An 18,279-nucleotide genomic window follows, 5' to 3' on the forward strand; every position below is an offset into this window, starting at 1 on the left:
GCCTAGTTTGAATTTATACATGGAAATGAATTGCATTTATAACATCTTATAATTCAGATTTTTCATCAGTTCATGTTATCTGAATGAAACTAGGTCAGTCACCCAAATCAAACTAGAAATATAGTAAATTTAAAGATAGTGACAGGGTGCTTGGGTGGCTCAGTTGGTTGAGTGACTGCCTTCGGCTCAGGTCATGATCCTGGAGTCCCTAGATCGAGTCCCGCATCGGGCTCTCTGCTCAGCGGGGAGTCTGCTTCTCCCTCTGACCCTCTTCCCTCTCATGTTCTCTATCTCTCATTCTCTCTCTCTCAAATAAATAAATAAAATCTTTAAAAAAATAAAGATAGTGACAAGAAATTATACAAAAACAATATAGTGACTTTACAGTAACAATTTGAGAAATAATATTAAATAGATAATGTTTTAAGGGGGAAAAGTCTTAAAACATAGAAAATCTTTTTTAAAAAGATTTTATTTATTTATTTTGAGAGAGTGAGCATGAGTGGGGGAGGGAGGGCAGAGGGAGAAGGAGAAGCAGGTTCCCCATTGCGTCCGCCAAAATAGAAAATCTTTAAAAACCAAATAATCATTCAAGAAATTGAGTTGTTGGGGCACCTGGGTGGCTCAGTTGTTAAGCATCTGCCTTCAGCTCAGGTCATGATCTCAGGATCCTGGGATCAAGCCCCATGTTGGGCTCCCTGCTCAGCGGGGAGCCTGCTTCTCCCTCTTCCTCTGCTGCTCCCCCTGCTTGTGCTCTCTTGTTCTCTCCGTCAAATAAATAAATAAATTCTTTAAAAAAAATTTTTTTAAAGAAATTGAGCTGTTAATTAAAAGTCAGTTCTTTCCCCGAAACACTGTAATCTCTCAAAACAAACAAAATGTAACATAAACAGACACTTTCTAACATACATTGTTTCAGAGAATGTAAAAAGAAACACTCACTTTATGAGTTTAATGTAATTTGATACCAAAATCAGACTGGTAGAGTACAAGAAAACAAAATTATAGGCCGATTTCACTTGTTAACCTAGAGTTAAAAATCCTTAATGATAGCTTATCAAATTCAACAAATTCAAGTAAGGTACTTCCCTCAGCAGTGAAAGGCTGCTTCAAAATCAGAAAATCTGTTTGATATAATATACCACAATCCAGTATGGAGAAAAACTATATAATCATCTAAACAACTTTATATTCTTACAATACCAAGTGTTAGGAAAAAATGTAAAGCAAAGAGAACTGTCATGCAGAAAGGGTGTAAGGTAGAACCACTATGGAAAGGAATTTGGAAAAATGCAATGAAGTTGAAGATACCTATACCCTTTAAGCCAATCATTCCACTTCTCAATACATACCCTACTCAGGAGGTAGCCTTTATTTTTATTTTTTTTAAGATTTATTTATTTATTTGAGAGGTGAAGGGGAGAGTGCAAATGCAGGGAGGGACAGAGAGGAGAGAGAGAGAGTCGTAAGCGTGGAGCAGGGCTTGATCTCATGATCCTGAGATCAGTACCTGAGCCAAAACTAAGAGTTGGAAGTTTAACCGGCTGCACCACCAGGCACCCCAGTGGATGATAGTCTTTATACCTAAAGCATCAGCATCACTTGGAGCTTATTAGAAGTCCAGAATCTCAGGCCCCACCCAGACTTCCTGAATCAGAATTTGCATTTCAACAAGATCCCAGGAATTGGCTAGCTTTGGCTCTAGGGAACTCAAGCAAGGGAAAGTTCCTGGTTTGTTGCAGTGTTTTTTCTAATAACAATCAGAAAGGGAACAACCTAAATTTTCAACAGGAGGAGAACAGATACATTGTAATACTACCATACAATGACATACTATAAAGCAATTAAAAATAAATGAAATAAAGCCATATATACCAACATGGATTAAATTCAAAATTGTAGTGTTAAGTGAAAAAAAAAAGCAAATTGCAGACTGAAAGGTATAGTATGATGCAGTTTATATGATTTGAAAATAAAATAATACTCTGTTTCATTTGGGGATACAAACATATGCAGCACTAAAAAGGCATGGGGTGATAATATACCAAATGGTTGTTACCTTTGCAGGGGAAGGAGAATGAAGTGGAGAATAACTATATCCATTGCGTTCTGTTTCTTTAAAAAAAGATCAGAATCAAACATAGCAATATGTTTAAATATGGTACAGCTGGGTGATGGGTATATGTTTACCATTTTTTTTTGTTTGTTTGAAATATTGCACAAGGGGGAAAAAGTACAAAAGAAAGAAGAGAGACAGAAGAAAGAAAGAGAGAAAGAAAGAAAGAAAGAAAGAAAGAAAGAAAGAAAGAAAGAAAGAAAGAAAGAAAGAAAGAAAGAAAGAAAGAAAGAAAACAGGCATACCAAAGTATGACAGTCTCTTGCTTGTCATGAGTTTTCCATTCTTCCTTGTTTTGCTGTTTATCTGAACTCATTCACAATAAAATCTAAATTATAAACAAGCCCTGAGAAGGCTACTACATTAAACTGTTAACAGATGAGGCAAGATTAAACTAAAGAGGCAAATACCAAGGCCATCAGCTAGTGGATGGTAAAGGGAGGCCGATTTGCACACTGATCCCACAACTCCATCCCAACCCCCTATCCTGTGCCTACTCTGGAAACTGGCATATTTCAGACTTGCAGCTACACCTCTTAGACCCTCAAATTTGAGATTTTTTTATTTAGACTGGCTTCCATCAAATTTCTGCTTTGCAGATTAGGAAGGTCAAGATGAGATGCAGGCTCTTCTGTCTCTGTCATTCCACAGGCAAGCTGGGGATGGAAATCTTTCCTGGGAGTAGAGCCCTAGCTTGGTCCCTAGATTCATCGAAGTCTAGAGCAGTGTACAGGTATCCAATTTGCTGGTGTGGACTGGGGCTAGGACAGTGGGGGCCTAGATCCATAGCTGAGGCAGTGACTTAAATTTTTATTTTATGGGAGTATATAAAATACTCCATAGATTAATTTTGATTGTCTTTGTATGTTATATAAATGGAATTATATAGTATATACTCCATGTGTCAGACTTTTTTCCTGAACGGTGTTTATGAGATTCATCTATATTATTGATTGCAGATTGGTTGTTTATTCTCATTGTTATATAGTTGTGTGACTATAATACAATTTATGTCTTTTATGTCAATTGAGTAGTTTCTTTTTGGGGCTATAATGAGTGTGTTATGAATATCCTAACAAAAGGCTTTTGGTGAGCAGATGCTTGGTGGCAGGGCATGCATATCTTTTTAACTCTGGTCCATCTGGGACAGTGACTTCTTGAGTCTCCATCTTCCAAATAGAAACTGAGGTGGCAGCTCCAGTGGTCCTCTTTTGTGGTGGTATTCTGGGAGGGTCTTAGAAGCTCAGCCTACAGCCTTCTCTCTAACACAAAGATGTTCCAGACACCTAAGAGACTGCAATAGATATCCCTTTCCTGATTTCTGTTACAAACAACTGATCATGAGCCTTTAAAGAATATATTTCCTGTTATTCCCATTAGAGCCACATTTAGTTTACTAGGGTAAGCCCCTCTCCTTTATATACGTACTTATATTCTCATGTTTTCTATATGGATGCATTTTTCTGCCCCCAAAGCTGTCTGCCTGTTTTATATTTTTTAAAATCTATCCACATTTCATTTCAAGGAGTTTCACCAATATGATGACATGCTAACTTTTCGAAGCAACACATCTCAGGTAGTACATTTAATTTACTTTTAAATGGCAGATTTTGTTAATCTTACAAAAGTACTTAAGTAGTTCTGGTTGTTATCCCTTTTCTTCTTTTTTTTTTAATCCCTTTTCTTCTTGAAGAATCTCATGTTTTTGGCAAACAAGATGGTAATCATTTAATTGTAAGTGTCTGACTAAACATAAAATACTTCCTAATGGATAAATATTCCTGAATAGCCACTAGCAAGTACAAATGTTACTTGGCCTAAAGTAGTTTCTTTAAAATAAATTGTATTGATATTTCATTTTTCTGGACTTTATTTCCACAAACTTGAAAAATGATAAATCTCTAACCTTAATATAAAAATTAGTTTATATATATATATTTACTAAATTGAGAATTGATTTTTAAATCTCAATACCATATATGATAGAAAGTTTCTAAGATTAAAAGCTTGAAAAATACATATTATAAATATTCTAAGAATGCTAGTTATTTGAAGCTTAAGTACACATGATGCCATTGTTGCATGAACTGGCAGTTGACTTGTGGCAGGCATAGGATGGCAGATATCATCTTGTCCAGCCTTTGGTGTTATACACGGAGCAGCAGAGATAAGGCAAGAGTAACATTGTAGCTGAGCTAGGGTGTGAATCTAAGCCCACAGAGTCTCAGCTCACTACTATTGCCTCCATTTAGACTATTTTCTATGGTTTGGGTGAATTATACTTTCTTATAATAGGATATTTTGAAAAGAAGTCTTGTTCATAGTCCCAAATCTTTTTGGAAAGTGAGGTAAGTATATAGATATCAATTCATAAGTTTAATGACCACATTTGTCATAACTTGCCAAATCCATAATTTGGGAAACCCTAGTTACAAATAGCATCCAAATTTAAGTGGTATGTTGATTTGTGTCCTAAGTCTCTTTCCACTACTAATATGAAGTTTGAAAATCCTGTGCTCTGGGAGAAGCGACAAGTTCATTAAGCCTTCTCATGATCATTGTTGTATATTAAAGAATGTTTCTGGTCTTTGTCTTGGCTTCCTGGCATGGAGTCTCTTAAATGTCTTGGAATTTCCTAAATGATAGGAGTGTTTTTGTTATGCCAATGAGGTGATCCATGATAGGTCCCTAGATAGCTTTAGGATGGGGCCTGGTCACCAAACAAAGAGCCAACCATGTAATTAGAGGGTTGGGACTTCAAGCCACACCTGGAGGGTTGGGGGTTGGGATGGGCCTAGAAATTGAGTTCAGTTATGTGGTCCATGATTTAACCAACTGTGTCCATGTAATGAAACCCCAATAGTGACACACTCTTATTCCACAGGGAGAGGGTACAGAAACTATGCATTTGGGACCCTCCCAGATCTTGCCCTATGTGTATCTTTTACAATAAACCTATACTCGTAAGTACAGCACTTTCCTGAGTCCTGTTAGTTGTTCTAGTGAAGTATCAAACCCAAGGGGACCCTCTGAGACTTGTGGTTACTGTCTAAAGTGAGGGCAGGACTCTGCCTCAACCTGTGGGAACTGTACCTAACTTCAGTTGGCCAGTGTTGGAATTGAATTACAGTGTACCCAATTGGTGTCAGACCAGTTTTGGTGGAAACAGTATCATTTATCTATTCAATACTTGATGTCCAAGATGAAAAACACAATTATCATGTTAGATTTCTTTCCCTTTGTGGGAAAGGGCTCTAAAATCTGCTACGTTATCATAAATGTTTTTACTCCCTCTTTATTGTGCTCATGCTCTATGGAAAAGGATTTTGGGGAATTGTATTAAGTAGGGTCCTGATGAGAAATAGAAGGCATGTTCAGCTGGAATTTTTAAAAAGACTTTTGAATGAAGGAACTCTCAACAAAAGTTCTCAGAATGCAATGATTTGGTCAGAGGGAAGGAAAAGTTTATCACCATGCAATTTACAAACTGGGGAGACATAGCCTCTGCTGTAAACCAAAAATACGCTCTGAAATTGATCAGACTCAGGTGCCAAACTGCAAACTTCAGGAGCAGAGTGACCGGCAGGATACAGGTCACCATTTCTGGTAGCAGTTTCAGGATGTGGCAGCAGCTGCTGAAGAGCATGATAAGATATGTTGCAGGGATCTTTCTGCAAAGTTTGATGAATTTTGTACAAGCTCTTGGTGCTGAGTGGTTTTGTTCCTCATGGTTATTCAGCCTGATTATAATTTTTGTTTTTTTTTCCCCATGACATGAAGGGACTCATCTTGTCTGTTAAATGTTGCTATCTAATTATTGGGGTGTCTTGTTCTCAGAACAATTTTAAAAAGAATAGATAGGATTAAGAAACCAGCAGGGAAGGCTGAGGCACCCAGGGAAGCTGTTTCCACCTTCAAGCCTGAGATGTTACCCTATGATGTTTCATTTAGTTTTTCTACCTATTTTCCATACTACATGGTGAGCTTGCTCTGGGCATAGATTTTTTCATATTCTTTTCTGAACACTCAGCACAAAAATGTGAGCAACTAAATGAGAGACTCCAAGTTGAATAAGCTTATTTGAAAAGGAATTAAACAAAACTTTTTTAAAAACTATTTTATTTATCCAGGGCAGCTGGGTGGTTCAGTTGGTTAAGTGACTGCCTTTGGCTCAGGTCATGATCCAGGGGTCCTGGGATCAAACCCCACATCAGGCTCCATGCTCTGTAGGGGAGCCTGCTTTTCCCTCTCCCTCTGCCTGTCACTCCCCCACTTGTGCTCTCTCTCTCTCTCTCTCTCTGTGTCAAATAAATAAAATCTTAAAAAAATAAAAGCTTTTATCTCTCCATTTGACAGAGAGAGAGAGTACAAGCAGGGGAGCAGCAGACAGAGGGAGAGGGAGAAGCAGGCTCCCCGCTGAGCAGGGAGTCCAATGCAGGGCTTCATCCCAGGACCCTGGGATCATGACCTGAGCCAAAGGCAGTTAACCAACTGAGCCACCCAGGTGCCCGTAAACAAAACTTTCATAAATAAAATATATAGTAATTGAAATTGAAAATGAACAAACTTAATGGACAGCCTGCCTTATACCAGATCAGACATTTCAGAAAAAGGAAAAAAAAATTAAAAAAAAAATCAACTGGAAGATACATTTGAAGAAATTATCTAGATACAGCTCAGAGAGAGTTTTTTTTTTAATGTAAAAAAGAAGGTAAGACAAATAAAGGATAGGATGAGACCTAACATACATCTAAAGCTGAGATGGCATCCCAGGCTCAGAAACCTCTCTGCGAAGCGTGTAGGGTTGCTGTTAATTATGTAGCATCTTATGAGCTGAACATCAATGATGTTTATTTTACGATGACCTGTTACTATGATGAAGAGTCTGATGCACCTGTTTATGTCCCCTTTTTCCAAGACCAAGCAGAAGTGAAGAGAGCACATGCAAAGCAGTTCATAAAATACCTAAAAGAGCGTCAGAGTAAAATCTGCCTTCCAGTGACTAAGAGGCCTGACATAGAGTACTGGGGAACTGACCTGCAAGCTATAGTGATTGCTCTGGAGATGGAGAAAGAGTTACACAAGCACCTGCAAGAGCTGAAGAGCTTGGCTTCTAAGAATAGCGAAACTGATCTCTTAGAATTCCTGAAAAAGTTCTTGGTTAAACAGAAGAGGAACATTAAAGTATTTGGAATACCAGCATAGCTATCAGAAGGAATTAGAAAGGCTGACTGCGGAGGAAGGCACATCTGAAGAGCCTGCAGAAGCATCAGGCAGAGGCTTAACATCTGAACGCAAGACAGCAAGTCCTCCATTGTTGTAGTTCCCAAAGGCAGCTACTTAAGAATCTTGATCTCTGTTTGACAGAAGACTTCTTTCCTTTTAATCTAGTATCCCAATCTTCACTGTTATGCATGGAAATAAATTTGGTTTTGCATTACAAAAAAAAAAAAAAGTTTTAGGATTCCCCTAGGAGATAAAGAAACAATGATGGAATTTTCCCCAACTGATGGGGAAAAATACCAATCATTGATCAGGAAGTCCAACAAATCACAAGCAGAATAAATGAGTAGTAACTGACACCTGGATATATTATACTTAGACCGGAGAACACCGAGTACAAAGAAAACACTAAAATAAGCCAGAGAGAAAGGCACATTATCTCCCCAAAATGGACAGCTAGGCTGAGAGCTAATCTCTTAGTAGCAATAAGAGCAATAAGAGCCACAAAGCCAAAGGGATGACAGCTTCAATGCACTGACAAAAATAATTCAGCTGTAACTGAAGATGAAGCTAAGGGGTCTTTCAAGACTGAGGGCACAATAAAGGTGTTTTCAGATAAGTAAAAATTGAAAGAATTTGCTGCTAATTTTGTTGTTCATTAAAGAACTATATTGAGAAAAAGCCAAAGTAATCCCAGATGGAAGTTCTGAGACATATGTGGTTATGTGTACATTAATGTGCCTATGTGGGCAAATCAAAAAAAGACTATTGACTGCATAATACAATAATAACACTCACTTGTAATGTTAAAAATTAAGAGAGAACTAACATAGGAAAGAGTTTAGATCTGCATACAAAAAAGATCAATGTTCATTATAATACTAATTTGCATATAATATAAAATCAAACCACAATTGAGTATCTATGAAGAAATTAAAACCTGGTAAACAATTATGATCATCTTTTTCTAATTAAATATTCCATTGCTGACATGTTTATTTATTTTGTCATCTGTCAGCAACCCCTAACACGTAGACTATGACAAGAACTTATGTCCTGAGTGTTAACACCAATTTATAGGGAAAACTGAAATTGATGATCCTAATATTTTCTATAAATCACAAAAAGTTTTTGAAGGTTAATGAGTTAGTTCTTCAATCCACTTTATGAAACTCCAGTGTTTAGCAGAAGTGAGAGAATTACTTGTCATATTATATTCTAAACATGTATTTATTTAGTGATCCAACATTCTTGAGCACTGAAGTGAGTGGCATTTTACCACTCTGAGCTTCAGAGGGGAGCCACATGTCATGTCCTAAGAGGGGGCTGTGTCCAAACTGGACTACTGTGTGACCCTGTGTACGTTGAGAAAGAAGCCAAGATTGAGGAGATCCAGAGTGGAAACCAAAAGTAAACATGGTTTGTGAAGATGAAGTGAGTGTTCTCCTCTTGAAAAATAATTCACTCAGTAGGTATTATTGAGTGCAATTAGATGTCATGCACTTTCCTGGGTGCTAAATTGTAAATGGGAATAAGACATGCTCTATACCTTTCTTACCCTTGGAAAGTGATAAATAAATACAGAATTGTACTAGGTTATTAAGAATCTGTTGATAGGTTACAATTCTCATGTGTTTCCCACTGAGAAGAGCATACCAAGATATAGTTTTTCTATGAGAAGTTATTATGCACCACCATAATATGCCTCCTGATGTGAGGCACTGAAAAGAATACATTACTTCTCTGAAATCTCTACCAAAAGTGTATAACCTGAATGGAATAATTAGGAAACATCTGACAAACCCAAATGGAGGGACTTTCTATAATATATTGACATGTGGTCTTCAAAAACATCAATATCATAAAAGACAAGAAGAGTCAGAGGAACTGTTCCAGACTAAAAGAGACTAGAGAAATATGACAACCACATGCAACACACGATCCAAACTTTCTTTTGCTATAAAGGACATTATTAAGATAATTGGCAAAATCTGAATAAGGTCTGTAGATTATAATGGCATTGTTTTGATGCTAATTTTCTGATTTTATCATTGTGGTTGTGTGAAAGAATCTCTTTCCTCCCAGGAAATACGTAAGTATCTGGGCTAAGGAGCATTGTGTCTGCAACTTACTCTCAAATGGTTCAAGAAAAAAAAAATAACGAGAGACAGAGAGAAAGTTAAAGCAAATGCGGCAAATGTTAACATTTGAGGAATCAGGACAAGAGACATGGGAATTCTTTGTGGTCTTAATGCAACTTACATTAAAGATTAGCTAAAAGAACATGACTATCGTGTAAGAGTTAAGAGGTAAGATGTAGCAATCACTGGAACCAAATTAAGTTCATTTAAAGATGGGGTAAACAACAGGTTTGCTCTCTGAAAGTAGTTTCCATATCAGATTTAACTTTTTTTCTGAAACTTTCATTTTTATGTTCCATAAAAGCAAACCCAAGTTCCAAATTCCCCACCAGGTGGGGGAATTTGTTACATGTTTGGACTGGTGTGTGTTGTTCTTATTTGTCTTGAACCTGGTTTTCAAAATGACTTTGAAGAGTGGGACTGAGCCATCTACAAAAAGATAATGGTGATCTAGTTGCTGGTCTTCTGTGTGACCTCTTTCCATTGACCAGCTTAAAAATCAATCCAGTTCGATTTAGCTTTCACACATATGTTAAGAAAATCAATTTCTGATTCCCCATCTAATATAGTAATACACAGTAATACAAAGAGTAGGTTTGCACAGTAATAAAAAACATTTTTTAAATGGAACCTCAGCAACAGGGCTCCCATTATTCAATTCTTTAAAAAATTCTTTTAAAATAATTTTTATTTTTAATTGAAATATATTTGATAAATACATTGTATAAATTTAAGGTGTACAACATGATAATTTGATACATTTATATATTGTAATATGATTGCCATTGTAGCAATAATTAGCACCTCTATCACATTACCTAATTATCCTCTCTTTTTAGTGGTTGGAATCATTAAGATCTAGTCTCTTAGCAAGATTAATGATTATAATACAATATTGTTGTCTTTTAGTTTCTTTTAATGGCTCATTCATGAGAGCCTGATCTCAGGTACTAGGACTGGCTCTCCAAAATAACCACTAAACTGTTAAAAAATCATTAAAAACCACTAAAACTGCTAAAAAGCAGTTTCAAATGCCTAGGAAATTGCATTGTTGAGATGATGCTCTTTTAAAACTCCCTGGTTCTTCTGCCAACACCCCGAGATGAAGTTTCTTGAAATAGAGGTTGGAGACTTTTTTCTACCTACAGTAACGTTCTGGCCATGCTCCAAAACAGAGCCTGGACCCAGCAGATGTTGCTACTGGTGAAATCCCTTTTTTTTTTTTTACATCAAACATGGGAGCAATTTAAAAGAGGTGTCACCTCGCTTTTCTAGCCAATAATCTTGGAAAGAAGGAGCTAGTTTGCCTAACGCTTAGAATGGTTTTAGTTGTCAGACCTTTCACATGTTAAAGTAGTTTGATCTGCAGCACCTCATTTGCAGAGGTTCACTGAGATTTTTTTCAAGTGCTTTTATTCTCTTCTTTCTGAATTGAGGAATAGTGGTGATGGATTTAAGCATTAGGCCGAATTTATGCTAAGAAAATAAAGCAGATGTTTCTCCATCTCACTGGACGTTGTGGTAAAGAGAACCCCTCCAGGATCTTCTGCAGGTTTTAATTAAGTAGGTATTTGACTCTAGAAATCATGTGAGGAAATTGGTTGTAATCTAGAGGCTTGGACAGGCCTTTTACAAAAGGTTACTACAGGCCACTCATGTTTTCTAACAGTACTAGATTAGAAAAGAACCCACAGAACTTCCTGCTCAGAAAGGGCTGGGGATTTTCTCTTTCTTGGGTCTTCTACTTTGTTCTGAAAGCGTGCATTAATCATAGTGGGGGATTCACAGGAATACTTCGGAATTATATGATTTTTTTTTCAAAGCCCGAATCTCTTTTAATATTTAATCTTTCCTCACAATGGCTCTGAAGAGTAAGCATGTTTTACAGGATCCCTTTTCTAAAGGCTGGTAAACTCAGGCCGGGGAAGGGCCGAGTTGATTAGTCACTGAGGGCCACAGCAATGCCTCATTAGCATGGCATGTCACTGCAATCCTTAACTCTGGGCTGCCGGCTTCCCACTCCGGTGAATCACAGCCACACTCAGCCATTTCTCGATGGGAGGCTCAAATTCCTGAGCTCTGTTTTTACCCTGCCCTACTGCTGTTTACTGAACAGTCATTCCAAATCCTCAAGCCTGAAGACTGAAGCATCTGTTATTCGAAATCAGGCCCAGGTGTAGCAGGAAGGATTGAATCAGATGGCTCGGCGCCCATCCATACCCGCCTGGCTCCTGTTTCCAAATCAACTCTGACAATCTCCTGACACTTAGAGGCTGTTGCTTTTTATATGGGGCTTACCAAAGGCTAGAAATTGAAGATAAATCTTCTAGAATTACTTAAAAAATAAGAGAAGGGAGAAGGGAAATATTCAGGATGCCTAAGAAGTATAACTGCAAATAATGGCTTCCAAACATGGGTTGGGCTGGGTATTTACCCAAAAGAATTGAAAAATAGGGACTTGAACAGATATTTCTACACCAATGTTTATAGTGACATTATTCACAATAGTTAAAAGGTAGAAACACCCCAAATGACATTGGTAGATGAATGGGTAAACAAGATGTGGTATATTCATAGAATGGACTATTATTCAACCTGAAAAGGAGTGAAATTCTGACACATGCTATAACCTAGGTTAACCTTGAAGACATTATGCTAAGTGAAATAAGCCTGGCACAGAGAAATACTGTATAATTCCACTTATATGAGGTACCTAGAGTAGTTAAATTCATAGAGCCAGAAAGTAGAATGCGGGCTGCCAGGAGATTGGGGGATAGACAATGGGGACTTAGTGTTTAATGGGAATAGAGTTTCAGTTTTGCAAGATGGAAAAGTTCTGATGATGAATGGTAGTGATAGTTGCACAGCAATGGAATGTATTTAATGCCTCTAAATTGATCTAAAAATGGCTAAAATGGTAAATTTTGTGTTATGTGTATTTGCCACATTAAAAAAAAATGGATTAAGGAACAAAGGGATAGTATTCTAGCCAGTCATGTAAATGGCAGAGGCAGGCTTTCTGTTTCTCAAATAATCTTTCTTTATTTTCCTTTGGCTATTTGAGATACATTTTAGAAAGAAATTAGGATTAATAAAAGGAACTGAGTAATGTCCATTTAATGAGTGGTTCAGGGTGTTTCAACCAGATTGTGTACTTTGGCAACTGAACATTTGGGGCAGACAGAAGTGTTATGCTGTAAGCAGGAAATAAAAGTCCCTTGTGTGTGCACAAAATGACACTTTACTTAGAGCCTGGGGGAAATCTGCTAATATTATCTGCTAAAGGCATAAGACAGAATCTTCCCACGCTAAGCCCAAAGTATTCAGAAGGCTGTCACCAGGTAATTTTTTTTCCCCTCTTCTGGGCAGATTGCCTCACTTCTAGCTTTTCTTTTTCCTAACTTTGCTTTCAGATATCACCATCTTTTTCCTTTCAAAGGCTCTACCTCTAGCATCTGAGTCATTACAGCCATTTAAGTCATATTTATTTAATCATTTACTACAGACCATAGTGCTAAGTCTTCTGTGTGTACCAATAAGTATAAGACAAGGTTTTGGGTCTCAAGGACTTATATCTTAGACAGGAAGGAAAGCCACATGTATACAGAAAGGTAACTAACAATGTCAGTGCTAAAGGTGAGATACACATACTCATGTGTTATTGATGCTCCCAGAGGAAAAAGTGTATTGTCAAATGGGAAGCATTAAAGGAGACAGACCAAGGAACCATGTACCTGGAATGATGATAGATGGGTTGGTTCCAGCAACAGGACAATATAATGCATGTCCTCAAAGTCTGGGGTCTCCACCTGACATTGGGAGACAATGAATAACACACTTTGGTTAGAACAAAGTGTACTTCTGAGAAGTAGAAGATAAGGTAGGAAATAGGAACTGCTGTCAAAAAATTGTGGGTCCTAATAACCAAGGATATTCTCTTGAGGGAAATGGTTAGCTGTTGTTGTGGCTAACTTTTCATTTTGGAACATGTCAAAAATATGGAAAAGTATATGTAAGCCCCAATGAACCCACAAACCAGGCTCCACAGTTAGCCGTTTTGTCAAATCCTCTTTCATCTATTTTCCTACCCACTTTCCCTTGTCTCGTGTTATTTTGAAGCAAATCCCAGACATCAGAAAAAGTGGAGTCATAAGCATCGTTGAAATGTTTAAAACTGCTGCTGGTAATTTAGGAATATAAATTTTGAAATCTAAATGCCTGTTTTCTACAAATTGTAAAAATATAGACACTCCCTGTGCTGCCAAATTGCACATCATCAGGGTGTGTGCGCAGTGAGGTATGTGGACATGTTTAATGCAGGAGGGTGTAGTGTCCAGGAAGGCTTCCCAGTCCTCTATGAAATATTTAGATCTTTTTTTAAAGATTTATTTATTTATTTATTTGGGAGAGAGAGAGAGAGAGCTTGAGCAGGGGGAGGGGCAGAGAGAGAGGGGGAGAGAGAGAATCTTTGAGTAGACTCCCTGCTGAGAGCAGAGCTGGATGTGGGGCTCAGTCCTAGAACCCTGAGATCATGACCTGAGCCAAAACCAAGAGTAGGCCATTTAACCAACCGAGCCACCAAGGCGCCCCAAAATATTTAGATTTTAAAATTCTTAATAAAACTCAAAATTAAAGAAAAGTTTGTTTCTGTACCTAAAAGGAAAATGTGTGTACACACACACATACACACAATCACATAATCACAATCATTATCACACCTAAAATATCAGCAATGATTCCTTAATATCATCAAATATTCAGTGTTCAAATTTCCCCCATTTTCTCATATTTCTAAATTGTTTGTTTTTTCAAAACAGAGTCCAAGTTAGGTTCATGCATTTCAATTAGTTATGTGTTAAGTCTCTTAACTGATAGGTTTCTCCCCCAATTACTCCATCAAAAAATTTTTTTATAGCTTCTATTTATTTATTTATTTTAAAAAGATTTTATTTATTTATTTGAGAGAGAGAAAGCTAGAGACAGAGCATGAACAGAGAGGGAGGGGGATGAGGAGGGACAGAAGGAGAGAGAGAAGCAGATTCCCCACTGAGCAGGGAGCCCGATGCCAGGCTTGATTCCAAGACCCTGAGATCATGACCTGAGCTGAAGGCAGACACTTAACCAACTGAGCCACCCAGGTGCCCTATAGCTTCTGTTTATTTGTTGAAAAAATTGGTTCATTCTTCCTCAGAGTTCCCACAGTCTAGATTTTGCCAACTGTATCCCTATGGTGTCATTTATCATGTTCTGTCTCCTTATTTCCTGGAAATTGGTATTCATATCTATAGGCTTAATTATATTCAGGTTCCATTCTGCCAAGAACATTTCATAAGTGGTATTCTGTACTTTTATCAGGAAACCCATAATATCTGTTGTTTGTACATATAAGTGTGAAGTTTGCAGTTATTAAAGATGGGTCTCCAGATCCACTATTTTATTAAGTGTTGTCAAATGGTTATCTTCTATCATTCCCTCTTCTATTATTAGCTGGAATACTTCTGTAAAGAGAAACTTCTTCTCATCAACTATTCAATTACACTGAGATACAGTTCATATGGGAAAAGAAGGATAAATGCATGGGTTTTACCCCTTTATTTGCCAGTTTTCCAAACAACAAAATGGTTTCCTAGAATCTTCCAAAGGTGCCCAGGGAATGGAATTTTAAAGATATCTTTATGAACTGTGAGCTTTAACATATTTTAATGTTTTTCAACCCTCCCTAATTATTTTTTTGATGCTCTAATTTTCATAGCCAACTTGAGAGGGTCTTTCTGACCTTTGGTTGGCTCTCAAGTTGGCTAATAACTCATTTTGACACAACTCCAGTAGTCGCTGTTACTTCTTTGCTTTCTAATATAACAATATGTTCCAAGTTCATTTTGTACATTTCCTTCCCCATACCTGAAATTGGACACTTCTCTAAAGAAACCAAGTTTTTGTTTTGTTTTCATGAGAAATGCCATAGAGACATCTATGGTGCACATTACTTTTGGGTCTTTCATTGTTTCTAGGCTTTTCAGAGGACAGTGTTACAAAATCCATTAAAAAAAATAAAACATATTACTGACTGTGAGACTTAAATCAGTTTGATTCATTTGATTCACTTCTCTGAGTCTCAGCTTTCTCATCAGCAAAATAAAGATGAATAATACCTACCATCATAGGCTTGTTACGGGAATTCAACAAGATAATATATGCTAAGTTTAACTTGATGTCCTTCTACACAGCTTGAAATGCAATTCATAGACCTGCTTTATCTTAGAACTCTTACACGTTATTGGGAGGTAGCACCCTCAAGGTCTAGTCTGTTCTCTTCCAAAACACTATCCCTTCCTCCTGTTATACACAGACTATCCCTCATACTAATGGGGGTCATTAAGGAATGTATCTTTGACCTATCTTCTTTTGGGGTACAGCCCACAGTGGATGGATGGGTTGGATAGTTAAGAAGACAATAAAGCTGAAAAGACTTACTCTAGTATCTGCCATATCCTAAGCCTAGAACTGTCAGCTCCCCCATCCTCAACTTCTTGCCGACTAAAGTTCTATTGACCAATTTTTCTTCTCTTCAACTCAAAATATCTTGTTTCATCATTCTTCTAAAACATTCAAGAGATGACTGGCCCATTCTTAGTGAGACCAAGATTTTTTTAGTACTGACTATGCTGTGAAGTAGCTGGCATTTTCTCTTTAAAAGAGAATGTAAAAATCAATATAACATCAACAAAGGCCCTTTTCTGGCAGAGCACCCTACCCCCAGAAGTCCAGACAGAACAGAGAGCTGGTAAGGTGGAGGTAAGGGTCACACCTGGGAGGAAGAAAAGGATGCAAGTCAAGGGCCCATCTCAGGATGACATCCATTCAGTATCTGATCCCAGTGGTGAGACAGGTGGCCTGTGATTTTTAGATGCCTCATTGCCATGTCCTTACCCCTATCCCTTATCTTCAACCAGTCATAACTAATCATATTGCTTCACTTTTCCCACTTACTGTGTAGACTCCGGGTTTGGATCAACAAATAGAATTCTCACAGAATTTTAAAAATTATAGCACCATTCCATTAATTTTGACTTGAAGGGACTCTGAATTAACCAGAACTATAGACATTATACCTCCTGGTATATGCAGAAAGAAGTTTTTAGCATCACTTATGTAGTATTCTTGCCATAAAAATGTAACCTAAACTTAATCAAACCTGTAGAACTAGCTACCACCTTTCTTCCAGGAAATAGCAAGGAACAGTGAGACAATTTAAAGATACCATGAGGATGTCACCAATCAATCCAGAATGTGGAAAACACAGGACAAATGACCAGGTTCCTCCGAATTGATAGCATAAAAAGGAGGGGAAGGCTGATTATAAAAGAGATTTAAGGAACAAATTAGCCAAATGCAAATTCCAAATGGAATTTGTTTGGATTCTGATTCCACCAAAACACTTGTAAAAATAGGTTTTTAAGATAATATGTACATTATGAAAGAAGTATTTGCAAATTTTGTTAGATATGATAATACTATGGTGGTTATGTTTCTTTTTTTTTCTCATTAAACTTTTGTTTTAATGGGTCTCAAAATTCTGTGACAGATTTTTGGTCAAGTTGTTTCCATTAAAAAGTACTGATTTTAAAAACTAATAACAACTTAAAACTGCCACACACACACAAAAAATAACATGGTCCACAAAACATTCTCCTTTCCTTCTGAAGGTTTTACGATGCATTGTTATCATTAACGAGTCTTTTACTATTAAACTTAAATGGCCAATTGACACAAACAGTTCTGAGACCGTTCTTCCACCACTGATTAAGACTGGGGTGGCAGGGGGCGCCTGGGTGGCTCAGTCGGTTAAGCGACTGCCTTCGGCTCAGGTCATGATCCTGGAGTCCCAGGATCGAGTCCCGCATCAGGCTCCCTGCTCAGCGAGGAGCCTGCTTCTCCCTCTGACCCTCCCCCCTCTCATGTACTCTCTCTCTCTCTCTCATTCTCACTCGCTCAAAATAAATAAATAAATCTTTAAAAAAAAACAAAAAGACTGGGGTGGCAGGTATTGGGGATAATATTCATTTAGCCTTCTGAGCTTTCTGGGCAGACTTGGTGACCTTGCCAGCTCCAGCTGCCTTCTTGTCCACTGCTTTGATGACACCCACAGCAACCGTCTGTCTCATGTCACGAACAGCAAAACGGCCCAGAGGAGGATAGTCAGAGAAGCTCTCAACACACATAGGCTTGCCAGGAACCATATCAACAATGGCAGCATCACCAGATTTCAAGAACTTGGGACCATCTTCCAGCTTTTTTCCAGATCGACGATCTATTTTCTCCTTCAGCTCAGCAAACTTGCAAGCAATGTGAGCCGTGTGACAATCCAGCACAGGTGCATATCCAGCACTGTTTTGGCCTGGGTGGTTCAGGATAATCACCTGAGCCGTGAAGCCAGCTGCTTCCATTGGTGGGTCATTTTTGCTGTCACCAGCCACATTGCCACGACGAACATCTTTGACAGATACGTTCTTGACATTGAAGCCCACATTGTCCCCAGGAAGAGCCTCACTCAAAGCTTCATGGTGCATTTCAACAGACTTTACTTCAGTTGTAACATTGACTGGAGCAAAGGTGACCACCATCCCAGGTTTAAGAACACCAGTCTCGACTCGGCCCACAGGGACAGTACCAATACCACCAATTTTGTAGACGTCCTGGAGAGGCAGACGCAAGGGCTTGTCAGTTGGACGAGTTGGTGGCAGGATGCAATCCAGAGCTTCAAGCAGTGTGGTTCCACTGGCATTTCCATCTTTACGG

At 38.0% G+C, this 18,279-nt stretch overlaps 1 protein-coding gene across 1 annotated transcript; it reads left to right on the plus strand.

Annotated features, from left to right (window-relative positions):
- The first annotated feature begins 6,877 nt into the window (after positions 1-6,877).
- LOC113938439 (ferritin heavy chain A-like) lies at positions 6,878-7,321 on the plus strand. The gene has a single exon (XM_027623852.1). The coding sequence runs from the start codon at positions 6,878-6,880 to the stop codon at positions 7,319-7,321; it is 444 nt and encodes a 147-aa protein (XP_027479653.1).
- The last annotated feature ends 10,958 nt before the right edge of the window (positions 7,322-18,279 follow it).

The sequence above is a fragment of the Zalophus californianus genome, chromosome 8 (genome assembly GCF_009762305.2).
Source record: "Zalophus californianus isolate mZalCal1 chromosome 8, mZalCal1.pri.v2, whole genome shotgun sequence".
NCBI lineage: Eukaryota > Metazoa > Chordata > Mammalia > Carnivora > Otariidae > Zalophus > Zalophus californianus.